This window comes from Odocoileus virginianus, chromosome 10, assembly GCF_023699985.2.
Source record: "Odocoileus virginianus isolate 20LAN1187 ecotype Illinois chromosome 10, Ovbor_1.2, whole genome shotgun sequence".
Taxonomy (NCBI): Eukaryota; Metazoa; Chordata; class Mammalia; order Artiodactyla; family Cervidae; genus Odocoileus; species Odocoileus virginianus.
Genome location: NC_069683.1, coordinates 27,244,138 through 27,260,961, shown reverse-complemented (window position 1 = coordinate 27,260,961; position 16,824 = coordinate 27,244,138). Strand labels below are relative to the sequence as shown.

Sequence of the window (16,824 nt, the reverse complement as noted above, 5' to 3'; positions counted from 1 at the left end):
TAATCTCTGTGGGATTCGGACATCTGGACCTGCTGGAAATCAAGACTAACATCTCCTTTCTATCAGCTTTGATGGACCCTTAGCTGACTGGCTAGGCTTCCCTGGTGGCTCAGCTGGTAAAGAATCTGCCTGCAGTGTGGGAGACCTGGGTTTGATCCCTGGGTTGGGAAGATCCCCTGGAGAAGGGAAAGGCTACCCACTCCAGTATTCCGGCCTGGAGAATTCCATGGACTGTATAGTCCACGGGGTCGCAAAGAGTCGGCTTTGACTTTCACTTCACTAGCTGACAAGTCAATTACCACCCGAGGTCCAAACTGAGGGTGGGATGGGGGTGGGGTAGATGGTAGATGAGCCTGGGACCCAGGTGGTTTCCTCAGTTTCCTCGAATTGCAAGGACTTCTCCTTAAAAGCAATACACAGACGAGGCGGGGGAAGTACATGAAAACCCGGACAGCCAGGTCAAAGATACGGACACCACCCCGAGGCTAAGAGAGTTTGTCAATGATCAGACCTGTCCTGAGAAAAGGATACTAGGCTGCCTACAAGGGAGGTGAGCTCCCTCTTCTTGGAGGAGCCTGGGTGCTTGCCTTTTTGGGATTCTTGCCTTTTGAAGTTCAGAGAGGACTTCTGCCTGGGGCTGCAGACAGGAACCCATGACCTCTAAGATGCCTCATAGTCCAGAGTCCTTAATATTTTTATTCTAAGATTCTTTGACTGTGAATCTTAGAAAATTTTTTTTATTTATTTGGCTGCATTGGGTCTTAATTGCAGCACGTGGGACCTTCACTGCGTTATGCACAATCTTTCTTGTGACACAAGGACTCTAGTTGTGGCGGGTGGGCTCAATAGTTGCCACGAGGAATGATGGATCTCAGTTTCCTGAACGGGGATCGAATCCTTGTTCCCTGCATCACAGGGTGGTTCTTAACCACTGGACCACCAGGGAAGTCCCTGACTGTGAGATTTAACATTCTAAGATTCCTTAGATGAATTCAAAGATTCCACAGGAATATCATATTCTGTGATGACCACCTTAAGATTCTAGTAATCTCTGATTCTTTGACTTTGATTTGAAGAGACTAAAGCTCTTGGGATCTAAGATTTCCCACAGTCTTTGTAATCAGACTGTGAACATCAGCAGCCTAAGTCAGACTGATAAATTAGTTACCACCACCACCTGGCTGGGGTGACCAGAAAAGACCTTCCACTCACCTCTACTGCTAGAGACCTGAATGATTCATCTGCTGGGTGCTGGGCTTCGTTTACTCCCCAAGATCCAGAGATGCACCTGGAAGAAGGATACTCAGCAGTTTGTTGACTGAATGAATGAATGAGTGAGTGAACTGTCTCTATTCTGTCCCTTCCTCTCCATACTGGGCCCATAGGGTTATCTATGATTTCCCTGTTAAAGATTTGGGGTGGGGATGTCCTTAATAATCTGCCTTCTCAAGTTCCCTACTAAGATATGCATACCCTACTAAGAGGGCTTCCCAGGTGGTGCTAGTGATAAAGAAACTGCCTGCTAATGTAGGAGGCATAAGAGATGTGGTTCGATCCCTGGGTTGGGAAGATCCCCTGGAGGAGCCTGGCAGGCTACAGTCCATGGGGTCGCATAGAGTGGGACACGATTGAAGTGACTTAGCATGCATGCACAGACCCTCCTAAGAATATGCGTCCCAAGGGCAGGTACTTTGTCCTGTTCTTGGCTGGGTCTTCTGCACCTGGAATAGAAATGAATACCCCAGCTTAGCTCAGAGCTCCAGAGGCTATCAGTTGTGGGAGGGTAGGGGAGAGGAGCTGATAGTGAGGCCTGTGGGAGGGGATTCAGATAGGGAGGGGGTAGGGATGACCAAGGAGAGAGAGACGGAGACAGACAAGGAAAGGAGGCAAGGAATGACATTTCACAAAGGAACTGAGGCCCAGAAAGGAAAGTAACTTCCTCAGGGTCACACAGCATATTACTTAAAGGTCAGCCAGGGTATTCTCCCTGTGCATCCCTCCAGGCCCAGCCAGACCTGGTGTTCCCCAGGTGTCTCCAAGACCTTCCTGGGGGAAGGTCAGGTACAGAAACCGGCTGCCACTCTTCCTGTCAAGGTGGTCACTGAGGGTGAGCTCCAAGGTGTTCAGGATAAACTGCAGACGGAGACGGGTCCTGCCTCCCAACCTCTGACCACCTCCCCTGAGAAGGAGAGAAGGTGGCTTGTAGGGGGGCCCAATTTCAGTTCGAGAATGGAGGAGTGGATGCACCTGAAGGCAGATCCGCTGTCGGGATAGGGGAGCTGGAAGGTGTGAGATCAGGGATAAGCCGGCTTGTGCAAAGAGCCTTGGGGTGTGGCGGCTCCTCTGAAGCCCCGTGTCTAAGCGATCCGAACTCCCACTAGGGAGCCCCGTGTCCCCTTCATCTAAGCGGTCTGAACTCAAGAGTCTCAACTGAGTGAAGGATGCCCGCTCGCTCCGCAGTCGTGAGGGCCCCGGAGCGCCCAGCACGGAGCTCACGGGCGCTGCGATCCCTTCCGATAAGCAGGGCAGTAGGACCCAGGGGCCGGGTGACTGCCTGCAGAAGGAGGGGGCGGAAGCCCGGGTGGTTTGGGGGAGGTCTCTGGCTTTTTTTGGCGAGGCAGGGGCGCCCTCCGGAAGCTTTTCCAACTTTCCAGAAGTTTCTCGGGACGGGCGGGAGGTGGGGTGGGGGAACGCCATATATAGATCAGGAGCGCGGGGGCGCGGAGGAGAGTGGAATCCGTTCGCGGCTCCAGTGTGACACTGTGACTGCGGTCCCGGCGCCAGCCCAGCCCGGCCAGGTGAGGGGCGGGGGCGGCCGGGGGGAGCGGGGGGAGTTTTTTAGGGGGCTCAAGGGAATGAGAGGGGAGAGGCGCCCGGGCGAGGGTTTAGGGGCCAACCAGAGCCACAGACTGAGCCCGCAGACTGGAGTCCCTGAAACTTTTTGGGGCAGCTGGAGAGTTGGAGACGGAGACTAGCTGGTGACGGCAGAGAGAGCCTGAGGGCCACCGCAGAGATGGAGCCTCGATGGGCAGTCGGGACACTCAGAGGGCCCGGGGAAAGTGCAGGGTTCCCCAGAAGTGTGGGGCTGGAGTGGTGGTGGCCAGGAGGGAACAGGGAGGCTGGGGGCCACGATGCTGAGGCTCCTCTCTCTGCAGGGCAAGGAGGGAGGATCCGGTCTGCAGTCCCTTCCAGTAAGAACAGGGAGGCCAGGCTGGTTGCATTTCCCTATGCCTCCAGTTGTGGGGTGAGGCCCAAGGGCCAGTGGACCAGCCTCCTCACAGGCTTGATGGGGGGCATCTGAGCCTTCTGAGGAAGGGTAGCGGGGAGAGGAGGTGAAACAACCTTGCCTTTTCCTGGGGGCTGTCTTGGCTTTTGGGGTCCCCATGGTTTGGGAGGAGTCACCCTCCGCGGCTCCATTGCTGATCAGCAGCCTGTATGCGTAGGTGATGGCAACTAAAAGAAAAAGAGGGACTTGGCCAGCACCAGTCTCCCCCACCTCCCTCCAAAAAGAGGCTGAGGAGGTGACCAGGTCTGCATCCCCCCAGAGAAGGGAGGGCGGCCAGGGGTGGAGGGGGCTCCCTGGAAGGCTTTTGGTCGCCCGCTCTAATCCTGTCCGCCACCACCTTCTTCCTGGAGTCACTGCAGCGTTAAGGTTACTTCAGAGGCCGGGGTTCCCTGCCCCCAGCTTAGGGACATTCCTGAGGTGACTGGAGTGGAGGGAGAAGAATGAAGCCGGCTTCCAGCATGGCCAGAAAGCCTGGCCCCGCCTCTTCCAGGGTTTCCTGCTGGTCCCCCTGGTCTGCAGGGCCCGGATGGAGGCCGCAGGAAAATCTGGGGGCTTTGGCTCTCTGGAAGTCGCTGGCTGGGACCACACCCTCCTGCCCTCAGACAGTTCATCTGCCCATCCCCCCTTCCTGAGGCCTCCTGGTCCCCTCCTTTTGTCTCTGGGCACTGGGATTCCCAGCAGAAATGTGTTTTTTTAAAACTGGCTGTAACCGGACACTGAATCCAGCCCTCTGGAGGGGCTCTGTGGGAGCTTCTGGGAGGAGGGATCCCTGTGCTAGGAAGCCCGACCCCCACAGATCCTTGAGGCACGGAGGTGGATCCCTGTCCCTCTCTGGCCTCAGTTTCTCCCACTGTGCAGTGATGTGGATGACCTCTGTGGTTGTAGATCTGGAGTTAGTTGTGGCTTCCTTCTGCCAGGGGCAGAGTACATGGGGGTCCCTTAGCGGGGCTGGGCCACCCAGGCCAGTCCTCAACCACCACCCAGCTCTGCCCTACCCCGTCCTCCTCACTCTTCTGCTTTCTTTCAGAATGAAAAAGGCAGGCCTTGACCTCCCCCTGAGGCAGTTTCAAGGTACTTTAGACCTCCTCAAGTGTTTGAGACCCTTTCTGGTGCTCCCACCCTTCCCCCAATCTGCTTCCCTTTCCTCTACTTAAAAAACCTGGAATCCAGTCTCCTTCCGGCTAGCTGTGGGCACAGGCCTTGGTTCTGTGATTGTATATTTTTCTTCGTGGGACTATAAATCATCCAACCTTGGCCTCAGGGCTGGGATTTTTCTGTGGCAACAAGGGCTGGGCTGTGGGAGGCTGGCTTGCTTGCAGTGACTTGCCTTCCTCCGTTCCTGCCATTGGGTTAACAGCCCTTCACCCTTGCTACATGTCTCCCTGCAGAGTCTCCCTGCAGAGTCTGATGTTGCGGGGCTCGAAGCTAGGGCCAGAAAGGCTCCGTGGCACCCCCCCGCCCCGGGACCTGAACCCAGGCCTCCGGCTTCCCGGGCTGGAAGCCCCCCTCTGCAGGCGGGTGGAGATAATTCAGTTTCCAGCCTGCCACGTCACCCGGAGCCGGCAGTAGGAACAGGAGCGCAGCTATGTGGCTGCCTGAGGAATCCCAAACTAGTCATTTGGAGCTTTCTTGAAAAGCCCCTCCCAGCCCTTTGAGGTTCTGGTTGGCTGGGGCTGGGGGTGGGGGCTGTCAAGATAGTGCCTGCCACGTGGCAGGACTGTGAACTGGGCTCCTAGATTATCTCTCTGGGGGATGCTGGTGACCTCTGCAGAGGTCCAAGCTCTGGCATCCCCTGTTTGGACTAAAGGCGGCCTTTGAATAGGATGACCGTATGCCTGTTGTCCTGGCATAATAATTAGTAGTATTCGCATTTTACTCTCTTAAGTGTCCAAGTGTCCTTGTTTGTACAATAATTATATAGGCCCTCTGCCTTTGAGGCTCCAGGCCTGGTGGGAGGAAGGTGACTTGGGCCCAGAGATATTCTTTAGGGTAAAACTATCTTACCTCTGAAATCCCTACTTTAGGCTACAGTTCTCTTTGGTACCTTCTCCCAGGCAGTTGTGTGTCTCGGTGGCCTTCCCTCCTTCCCAAATACTGAGGGTCGTTCCCCAGGATTTTTAATTTCCCACCTTGAGGACCACGAGTTGGGATCTGCTGGTGTAGTGGGATCCCAGCTTCTAGCACAGTTCCTTCCAGCCCTTTTCTTTGCCCTGTCATCTCGTCTTGCTTCATGCTGCCTGAAGGAGAGGCGGAAGTGACCTCAAAGCGGGGCGAGTATGGAAATAAGTCCACGTGGAGAGACTGTCCTGATGGAAGGCCCCAGAGAGGGGAGAGGGGCTTGTCGTAGGGGACACTGTGACAGCTGTGGTGTGAGGATGGCAGTCCTGAAGCCACAGTGTAGATGGGCATGTGTGGCGATCACTGCTGGATGGGAATGGGAGGGCAGAATGGAATCTGAGGTGGCCCCTGCTTCCTGGGAGACTGCACACACATCTGGCCACCAGCCTCTGGTGAACGGGAGGGGGTGTCAATGTTCCTCTGAGCTGTAATGTGCCCTGTCCCTTAATATCCTTCCTCTCAGGAAACCTACCCCACCTCCTATCCCCCTCCTGCTTTTGTCCTGGGGATTTCCCATCCGCTCGATGGGTGGTGGGCAGGCACGTCCTGTCAAGACAGAGGACTGGGCATGGAGACCAAGACCCTTAGAACTTGGAAAATGGGAGCCCGAGACTCAGTGAGGGGCGGACACACACGCACATGCACACTTTCAGACTGAAGGTCACCCTTGGGGCAACGGAGTAGAGCATCTGGGTTCTCTTATTTAATCAGTGAACCTACCGGTGACTCATTAACATCCCAGCGCAGAAGGGAAGGCATGGGGGAGGAACACTGCACTTCCCACCCGACATCCTCTGTCCAGGCCCCTGAGTTTCATATGGACCCTCAGCTCATCTGCCACTTTCCCCCGCCCACTGGAAAAGGGCCCCAGGGTTGTAAGAGATTTGAGCTAACCTTCAGCAAACTGAAGAGCCCAGGTTTGGCCAAGCGGCCCTGGTTTCTGTTCATTCAGGAATAGCTTAGGCCTGTGGTGTGCTGGGCACAGGGGACTGTAAAGGGAAGCCAGTGTGTCCTGCCCTCCTGGAGGACGCAGACCTCCAGGTCTGTGATGGAAACAATATGTAACAGACACATGAGTGTAAATGTTAAGTTCAGTGTAAGAAATAAATAGGGCTGAGGTAGCTATTTGCTTGCTTTAGATGAGGAGTCAAAGAAGGTCTCTGAGAGAGTGGGCAGATGGAGAGCCCCAATTTGGGCAGTCTGGAGTTAGGTCTGGGTTCCCCAGAGCTCTGGACCCTCCTGCTCCCATCTCCAGGGAACTTGGCTGCAGCCAGAAGGGTGGGGATTGGGCAGGGGAAGAACAACTGGGGCTTCAGGGGTGCCCTCTCTCTGCCACCCTCATAGGTCCTCCTCGGTGCTCACAACCCACCTCCCAGCCATGCGTGCCCTCCTGATCATCAGCACCATCTGCCTCCTGGCCAGGGCCCTGGCCGCTGAGGTGAAGAAACCTGCGGCTGCAGCAGCTCCGGGCACCGCGGAGAAGCTGAGCCCCAAGGCGGCCACGCTGGCTGAGCGCAGCGCCGGCCTGGCCTTCAGCCTATACCAGGCCATGGCCAAGGACCAGGCCGTGGAGAACATCCTGCTGTCACCCGTGGTGGTGGCCTCGTCCCTGGGGCTAGTGTCGCTGGGCGGCAAGGCGGCCACGGCGTCGCAGGCCAAGGCGGTGCTGAGCGCCGAGCAGCTGCGCGACGATGAGGTGCACGCGGGTCTGGGCGAGCTGCTGCGCTCGCTCAGCAACAGCACGGCACGCAACGTCACCTGGAAGCTGGGCAGCCGCCTGTACGGGCCCAGCTCCGTGAGCTTCGCAGAGGACTTTGTGCGTAGCAGCAAGCAGCACTACAACTGTGAGCACTCCAAGATCAACTTCCGCGACAAGCGCAGCGCCCTGCAGTCCATCAACGAGTGGGCGGCGCAGACCACCGACGGCAAGCTGCCGGAGGTCACCAAGGACGTGGAGCGCACCGATGGCGCGCTGCTGGTCAATGCCATGTTCTTCAAGCGTGAGTCCAGTGGGGCGGGGCGGGGCAGGGTGGGGCGGGGTTTCCTCTCCCCGAGGCCCCGCCCCTGGCAAGTCTGATCAATCAGTATTTCTGTGCCAAGCACCAGTCCTCATTAACAACTAACAACCCGTGGACGTGGAGGGAGTCAGTTGCAGAACTCTTTATATATGACAAACTAAGTTTAGCGAGGGGTAGTGTTGTGTCTGGGGCTTCCCTGGTAGCCCAGCTGATAAAGAATTTGCCTGCAGTGCAGGAGACCTCCTTTAGGTTACTGGGTCAGGAAGATCCCCTGGAGAAGGGATAGGCTACCCATCCCAGTATTCTTGGGCTTTTCTGGTGGTTCAGATGGTAAAGAACAATGCAAGAGACCTGGATTCGATCTCTAGGTCAGGAAGATCCCCTGGAGGAGGGCATGGCGACCCACTCCAGTATTCTTTTTTTTTTTTTTTTAATTTTTTTTTTTCACTCCAGTATTCTTGTCTGGAGAAACACAGGAGCCTGGCAGGCTACAGTCCATGGGGTCGCAGAGTCGGACACGACTGAGCGACTACGCACAGCACAGCACAGTGTTGTGTCTAAAGGAATGGGACACAGATCCAAGCCCAGCCGAAGGACTCCACAGCATGTGTTTCATCACATCAGAGTGCTGTTGATTGTCTTGGAATTAAATGCAGTAATCATTTCTGCCTCAGTAATGAGCTGGCTCCACACCTGTGATCATGCCTAATGCTCAAAGCAACTTTGAGGGTAGGAGGTGTTACCTCCATTTCATAGGTGAGAAAACAGGCTCAGCTAGGAGGAGAGAAACCATGTCCAGGTACATCTTGAATTGAAGATTTGATTCGGGCTTAATGTGTACTTCTGAGTACCTTATATGGATAGCACTGTTACTCTTACAGGCTGCTATGAGGATGAGGTGCCCCTGTTTGACAAATGAGGGGACCGAGATAGGAGCGGTGAAAGGTCTTGCAGCCTGCTGGTGACTGAGACTGAATTTGAACACAGGTCTGGATGTGACGTAGGTCAGGACTCAGGCCACTGTCACATACGCAAGGTTTTTGGGGTCATGTTTTTTGGTCACAGGGACAGGACTTGCAGACAAGAATTAAAGGCAGTCTTGGGGCATTCTCTGCTTTGGGCACAAACCTCAGCTGGCAGGGGGTGTGGGGAGTCTAGCTCAGCACATGTTGCCCAAATGCCTGGCAGGGGTCAGGGCAGAGGTGGACATGGCAGTGGCCGAACTGAGGGTCCTCCTTTTGATTGTATTTCTTGTCATGTGGAAGCTGCTAGGCCCTGACTATAGAGAGCCATGTCTTCAGGCAGCATGTCCTCGTTCCTAAAGCAGGAACATGTACTCTAGGGGGCTGGGTGCTCAGCAGGGAGGTGGGCTGCAGCCGAGCCCCAAAGACTAGAACGGAGGCCTGTGGCAGGAGTAAATCTTCCAGGATATTCAGTTGGGAGAGTGTCTTAACAGGGTAAGGGAAGCGGTGCATCTATTTCTGATCTTGTGTTCTACTTCCTGCTACAGCGCACTGGGACGAGAGATTCCACCACAAGATGGTGGACAACCGAGGCTTCATGGTGACCCGTTCCTATACCGTGGGTGTCACCATGATGCACCGGACAGGTAGGTGCCTTGCAGAGTAGGGTGGGGTGGGCAGGTGGGCAGTGTGGGGGCCCGAGGGTGCTTAGGGCCTGGCCCGCCCACCCCCCACAGCATGCCCAGTACCCTTTTTGCTTTTCTCTCAGGTCTCTACAACTACTATGATGACGAGAAGGAGAAGCTGCAGATGGTGGAGATGCCGCTGGCGCACAAGCTGTCCAGCCTTATCATCATCATGCCCCACCATGTGGAGCCCCTTGAGCGCCTGGAAAAGCTGCTGACCAAAGAGCAGCTGAAGGTCTGGATGGGCAAGATGCAGAAGAAGGCTGTGGCCATCTCCCTGCCCAAGGGAGTGGTTGAGGTGACCCACGACCTGCAGGTGAGGGGAGGCCCAACTCAGGGGCCTGCAGGGCTTAGAGTTTTGGGGGCGGGGGGGTCTCTCGCCAGCTCAGCGGGTCTGTCCTGAGCCTCTCTGGGGGTCCAGGCAGTACTGGCATGTGCTGAGGGAGGTGGGCATGTTCCCTGCCTTTGGGAAGATAGTGACAACATCAATACCTAAGTGTAATTGAGCACCTGCTGTATGCCAGGCATACTTCCTAAGCACTGTGTATGTATGAAATTCTTAATCCTCAACACTGTATTAGATAGGATGATCAGCCTTATCTTATGGATGAGGAAAGTGAGGCTCAGAAAAGTTAAATAACTTATCCAGAGTCATACAAAACTCAGACATTTAACACCAAGCCATGTCCTTAATCTTATGCTGCACTGCCTCTCGGCACAAGGTACAGGCATACCTCATTTTATCATGCTTTGCTTTATTGCAATTTTTTTTAACCAATTTTTGAAGATTTATGGTAACCCTACATCAAGCAAGTCTGGTGCCACTTTTTCAACATTTGCTCACTTCATGTCTCTGGGTCCCATTTTGGTGATTCTATCAATATTTTAAACCCTCCACCAGCAAAAGATTACAGCTCCCTAAGGACTCAGATGATGGTTAGCATTTTTAGCAATAAAAATTTTTAATTAAGGTACATACATTGTTTTAAGAGATAATGTTGTTACAGACTTAATAGGCTACAGTATAGTGTAAAAATAATGTTTATATGCATCGGGAAAGCAAAAAATTTGTGTGACTCACTTTATTGCAATATTCACTTTATTGTGGTGGTCTGGAACCGAACCCGCAATATCTCTCGGGTATGCCTGGATACACTATTCAAGCTGGAGGATTGTTCCCCTTGCACCAGTAAGACTAATAATAGCTTTCAGCTCTGAGTCACTTGGCTGGAAACTTAACCAACCTGCTCAGCATCATTTCCCCCTCATGACCACCCTGGGTGATGGGCCGAAGCTCAGAGAGAAGCAGTGACTTGCTAAGGTTACCCTGGCTAGTAAATGCTGGGGCTCCAGTTAGTTCTCAGGTGAAAACTCGGGAGAGATTTTTTTTTTTCTTTGTTCAAAAGGGAAAAATTTCATCTCATTCCTCCCTTGGGTTCCAGAAATGGTTCTGTAGGAGATCCCTTGCCTGCAGAATTAATTAAGACTTGCAGCTGAGGGAGTGTGGAGGAGAAAGCTTAAGATGAAATGGGGCTTAGACTCCAAGCTGGAGACGGTGGAACTTGTGTAGTCTGTGTGGTAGACAGTGCGAGGTTTCCAGAGAGAAGCCACACCTGTCTCCCTCCTGGGCTTGTCCTGACACTCCCCCAGCCTGTTCCTGCAGTTGCCATCACCTGACTCTCCTTCTTTCTCCCATGTTTTTCTGGCACCGTGGGTGGACATGTTATTTGCTACCCTATAGTAGATTGAGGTAGAGATTTCCAAGTGGGTGATTTGTGCAAAGTCATGGGGACTGGAATAGCTGGGCCTCGAATGCCTGTCTCAGGACACCTGGACTCTCAGGCTCCTAGGTCTCAGGCCGGTTTGGCCATGCTGGGGAAGTGCACTGTCCTCCAGAAGCTTGGGCCCTGAGGGGTGCTGTTCACTCAGTCAACAGTTCTTTACCACTGCCTCTTCTGCACTAAGAGCAGGGTGAGCCCTGAACATGGGCCCTGTCTTGAGTGACCACTGAGCCAGGTGGGAGAGACAGACAGGACCACACACTGATAGAGGGAGGCCAGGGGTGTGTGGCTCCAGTCTTGTGGGGCTGGGGAGGCTCCCCAGAAGACGTGGTGTCTAAAGGGCCCTACAGAGACAGAGTGGACACAGAGATGCTATTGAGGAGGCAGTTTCAGGGGAGCCGTTGAATGGAGAGCAGAGTGGAACATGCTAGGGGGTGAAACTGTGATGCAAGCACAGTTCCCAGGAAAGAGCTTGTCCTTGGCTTCCAGGGGCTGTGCAGAGCCTTGGAAAGAGAGAGAGAGAAGATAGAGTGTGTGTGTTTTAACTTTTGAAATACTATGGAAATATATAAAAATATATTAAAAATAGATTAATGTAAGGAACCCTCATGTATCCATCACCCAACATCAACCATCACACCCATTCCTCCCCTATCAGATTATCTTGAAGCAAATCCCAGCCTTTATATCACTCTGGAAAGGATTTAATTCCCAGAGTGATGTGGCCAGAGCTGTCCTTGGTCAGTCTTTTTCAAATGTTAGTGTGTCAAGAATTGCCTGGAGAGTTGGTTAAGAAAGGTTCCTGGTCCACTTGCAGACACTGTGATTCAGAGGCTCTGGGCTGGATCAGGAAACGTGCATTTCATATAAGCCCCCAGGAGAGGCCGATGCTGGCTGTCTACCACTCATACCATGGGTCAAGATTGCTGGGCAGGGCCAGGCATATATTCTGCCTTTTCCCCCTGAGTCTTGGTTTCCTCATCTGTGAAGTGGTGATTGGAAGCTCTTGCAGGGCTGTCATGAATTAGGAAAGTGGTTTGCAGTTTCCACACTATGTCTGGCATGCGGAAGGTGGTCAGGGAATGGTAACTTCTGGTCAGAGGAGAGGAGAAACAGTGGGTGGTGTGGGTGGAGGGTAAGGGTCTAGGAACTTTGCCTACCATGGCCTCACTATCACCCACCTGGTTCTACAGAAACACTTGGCTGGGCTGGGTCTGACAGAGGCCATCGACAAGAACAAGGCAGACCTGTCTCGCATGTCGGGCAAGAAGGACCTGTACCTGGCCAGCGTGTTCCATGCCACTGCCTTCGAGTGGGACACGGATGGCAATCCCCTTCGACCAGGACATCTACGGGCGTGAGGAGCTGCGAAGCCCCAAGCTCTTCTACGCCGACCACCCCTTCATCTTCCTGGTTCGAGACACCCAGAGCGGCTCCCTGCTGTTCATCGGGCGCCTGGTCCGGCCCAAGGGCGACAAGATGCGAGACGAGTTGTAGGGCCCCAGGGTAGGTGTGGGATGGCAGGGGGCAGCGGGAGGCTCCTGAGACACATGGGTGCTATGGGGGTGGGGGAGCTGAGGTATCGACCTTGGATAGTCTGTGGGGTGGGGGTGGGAAAACAGGGGGCTTCCTGTGTGTCTGAGCAGTCCTTCCCGGCCTGGATTCACTCTGCCTGGACACTGTCCCCCAGATGTCAGGGTGCTGAGCCCAGAGACCCCGTGTCCCGTGGGAGCTGGGCAGTAGTCGTCGAGCCCCGCTCTCAGTCCTGGGATCCAGCCTGCCTCAGTCAGTGTTCATATTTATAGCCCAGTGCTTTCTCATCTGTGAGATGGAATTGAGCTGGGGGTTCAGCCAAGCCCTCATGGAGTGGGGGCCCTCTTCCTGATATGACCACCACCTCAGCCCCCTCCCCAGCTCTCTCCCCATCTTCTCCTAACTTCCCTCATCTATAAAACTAGGTGCTGCAGCCCCTGGGACAGGTACTCCCACAGTGAGTCTGACCCCAGAGAACAGGTTGAGAAATAGCTCATGGAGGGGGGTGGGTTTGGGCAGACTCTGGTCAGGCATCATGGGGATGAACATTGTTTTTTTTCCTTTTATAGATTTTCAAAAATGGGGAGGAAAGTGGGGAAATGAGCCTTTGTTGCTGTCAACCAAGAACTTATTTGTACAATTGTGTTGTTTTTTTTTTTTCAATAAAACTTTTTCCAGTGAAATTTGTTGGATCATGGATGACTGGATCAGAGGTTACCATGTCATTCTTCCCTGGGGACAAGGGCTCCTTCTGTTAAGCCCTGTTTGCTACTAATAGTCCTTGTCAGGCCCCCAGATCCTGGCAGATAACTGGAGATAATACTGTGTGGCAGGCCCACTGTGTGCTGACTCTGGGGATTGTGGCTCTGGCTGCCCTGGAGAGGTGGAGGCTGCAGGGCTGGAATGACAGCACTGGTCCTGGAGCCCAGGGCTTTGCTGTCCTGCTGGCTTCAGGATCCCAGTCTTCGGCCCCCGAGGCTTTCCTTTCAATCTGACCTCATCCACATCCAGGGCCAGAGGGCACAAGCTCAGGCTGCCTGGCTGGGCAGGACTTTTGAAGGAGCTTGTGGGGTCCTTGCTGTGTACTCGGGTTTGGAGCAGGAGCCAAGGAGAGTCCCGAAACACTCTTCACATTGGTTACCTCTTGTGAGCCTTGGGGCTCCTGGCATCATGGCTTAGGGAAGGACGGGGCAAGTGAGATGCACAGGACAGAAGACCACTGGGCAGCAAGGCAGAGGAACAGAGGAAACTGGATTCATGGCCCATCTCTGCTGCTTGCTGGCTGTGTGTCGTTGGGCAGTTTACTACCTCTCTCTGGGCACCTCTCCGGCTTCCTTTTGCCAACAACTCTGCCCTGGGTGGTGTTGGTCTCAAAATGGAGTCCCTGCCTGACTGGGCAACCTAGGGTGGAGTCCTCCAAGAAGTGAATGGGCTACAGAAGGGCCAGCCGATTTGTTCTCATTATTACCACAATGCCACGGCTATTCGGAGCTCCAGGGCTGTTCTGTGTTGTGGACTCAGTAAATCAGATCTCTGTCCTCAAAAGGTTTCATCTAGAAGTAGAGATGTAGAGATAGTGACAAGCACGCTCAGTACTCACGGTGCCATGCTTATTCTCCTGTGTCAGGGCCTTTGCACTAGTTGTTCCTTCTGGAAAATGATTCTTCTAGATCTTTGTGAGACTGCTTTTTTTTTTTTGGAGGGGGGTATCATCCAGAAATCAGTCTAAATGTCTACTCCACAAAGCATTCTGTAACCTCAGTATATAAGCAGCTCCAATTGTTAGTTGTTCAATCACTCAGTCGTGTCCAACTCTTTCAACCCTATGGACTATGGCACGCCAGGCTTCCCTGTCCTTCACCATCTCCTGGAGCTTGCTCAAACTTGTCCATTGAGTCGGTGATGCCATCCAACTATCTCTTCCTCTGTTGTCGCCTTCTTCTGCCCTCAATCTTTCCCAGCATCGGGGTCTTTTCAAATGAGTCAGTTCTTCACATCAGATGGCCAAAGTATTGGAGCTTCAGCTTCAGCATCAGTCCCTCTGATGAATATTCAGGGTTAATTCCCTTTAGGATGGACTGGTTTGATCTCCTTGCAGTCCAAGGGACTCTGAAGAGTCTTCTCTAACACCAAAGTTCAAAAGCATCAATTCTTCAGTGCTCAGGCTTCTTTAGGGTCCAACTCTCACATCCATACATGACTACTGGAAAAACCATAGCTTTGACTAAATGGACCTTTATCGGTAAAGTAATGTCTTTGTGTTTTAATATGATGTCTAGATTTGTCATAGCTTTTCTCCCAAGGAGCAAGCATCTTTTAATTTCATGGCTGGAGTCACCATCTGCAGTGATTTTGAGCCCAATAAAGTAAAGTCTATGTTACTTTGTTTTCTTGTTTTACTGACTCAGTGCTCCTAAATTTTCTATGTATTGGACGCATTCACGGTCTGTTCCCACTACTAGAATGGAAGCTCATGAGAATAGGGACTATGTCTTGTTTATCTTATTTATGTCCTGCACCCAAATTCAGTGTCTCACACACACATAAGACACTCAAAACATGCGTTAGTAAGTGAAAGATCTGTGTTAGAAGGGCACCAGGGCTTTAGGAATCCAGAGGAAGAAGCCATGACTGCCATGGGGAGATCAAGAGAGATTTCCAGGAGGAAGTGACATGGTGTAAGTAGGCCTTGAAGGGTAAGTAGGCATTTCTTGATCAGAATAATGATTTTAATAATACCAGCTGATCCTACCTCTGTATTTTGCTTCTACTATGTGCCAAACACCATGTCAGTCACTTAAGGTTTTATCCCAGCCTCCTGACACCTTGGCTAGGTAGGGATTGTTCCCATTTTACAGATGAGATAACCAAGGCTGAGAGAGATTAAGTGATCCACCCGAGGTTCCCCAGCCAGTGGGCCTGAGCTGGGAAATGTTCCTAGTCAGTGAAGAGTTCTTCCTCCATGCCACATGGGAAGGGTTGGAGAGGAACTGGCCAGATTTTAATAATAAAGGTGTCTAACCTCACAGTCTCTATAGTTATCCCACTTAATCCCCATAATAGCCCAATTAGGTGGGAAGTCTTCCTAATCCCTCAGGTATAGCTTAGAGATGGGGAGACTGGATTAGAACTCAGGACTCCTGGACCCAAAGCTCAGCCTGCAACAGCACCCCCAGCAGGTGGGCATGGGACAGTGAAGGAAGCCAGAGCTGAGTGTGGGGCTGCCCAGATGACACCAAGGGGGCCCTGAGGCCACCTGCCTCCATCTGGGCACAGGTGGGAGGGTGGTGCGGGGTCTGTGCTCCCACTTCACAGTGAGGGGTGGCAGGGCAGGTGATGGAGGTAGGTAGATAGGTCAGGGTTGGACTGGGTTGGACCAGCCTTGTCAGTGCCCCTGATGGCTCATTACAGCCCAGTGTGGAGCTTTCTTGCCACCTTGAGGCCACTGAAAGGACCTCTTTGCTATATCCACCACGATGCTTGTTAAGTCTCAGAGAAATGATGACCCTGCTTCACTGTGTGGGTCCTGGGTTTGAGTGCAGGTATGAGAAGATGGGGATTAACTTTCTGTTGAGCACCACTGTGTGCCCAGCAATGCTGTGTAAAATCTCATTTAATTCTTAGAGCCTCCCTCAGGGGTGGCTATTACTACTACCTTGGTAGCCCCAAGTTGTAGATGAGAAAACTGGGGCTTAGAGAATAACGTGACCTGCCCAAGGCCACCTAGCAGGTCAATGACAGATCCTGGCAAGTATGGGAGTGCAGGTCTGCTGGCTGTGGAGGAGAGAGGTGGTTAATACACACGAGGTACTCTGGTTTATAGGAGGGAGAAAGTAACCAATGGGATCCTATATAATCTTTACTCCAGTTTATGTACCTGGGGCTCATTATTCTGCATCTTATAGAGGAGGAAACAGATTCCAGCTAAAACCTCATTGAAAGTGGGCCCTTGTCTGCCTGTGCCCTGCCACATCTCCAGACCCAGCACACTACTGGCACGTAGGAGGTGCCTAATAAATGCTCATTCAAAGGAAGTGATTCAGTGGGTCCTTTGGTGCTTAGTGGCAGAGACATTGGAGCCTGGCAGAAAGACTGGAAACTCAGCTCTGCCACTCCTAGCTGTGTGACCTTGGACCAGTTGCTTAACTTCTGTGAGTTTCAGTTTCCTCACTAATAAGATGGGAATGATAACAGTACATACCTCATAGAGTCATGATAATGAAATGAGAATGAATTTGCCCAGTAACCCATGGTACTTTGGCAATATGTGGCTGAGAAATACTAACTATTAAAAAGAGAAGGTAAGTAACTCAAGAACATACTACAGAAATGGGATTTGAACTCAGATCTCTACAACTTTAAAGCCTGATTCTTTTTTTTTAAATTAAAATTATTTATTTATTTGGCTACATTGGGTCTTAGTTGGGCATGCAAGATCTT

The 16,824-nt window shown here is 52.6% G+C and overlaps 1 protein-coding gene across 1 annotated transcript; it reads left to right on the top strand.

The window, feature by feature from the left end:
• The first annotated feature begins 1,061 nt into the window (after positions 1-1,061).
• On the top strand, positions 1,062-13,057 carry SERPINH1 (serpin family H member 1). The gene is given in 7 exon segments (XM_020913598.2): positions 1,062-1,334; positions 6,749-7,404; positions 8,933-9,031; positions 9,154-9,386; positions 12,045-12,182; positions 12,184-12,357; positions 12,954-13,057. Coding segments are annotated over 6 exon segments (1,299 nt in total). The 5' UTR covers positions 1,062-1,326; the 3' UTR covers positions 12,349-12,357; positions 12,954-13,057.
• The last annotated feature ends 3,767 nt before the right edge of the window (positions 13,058-16,824 follow it).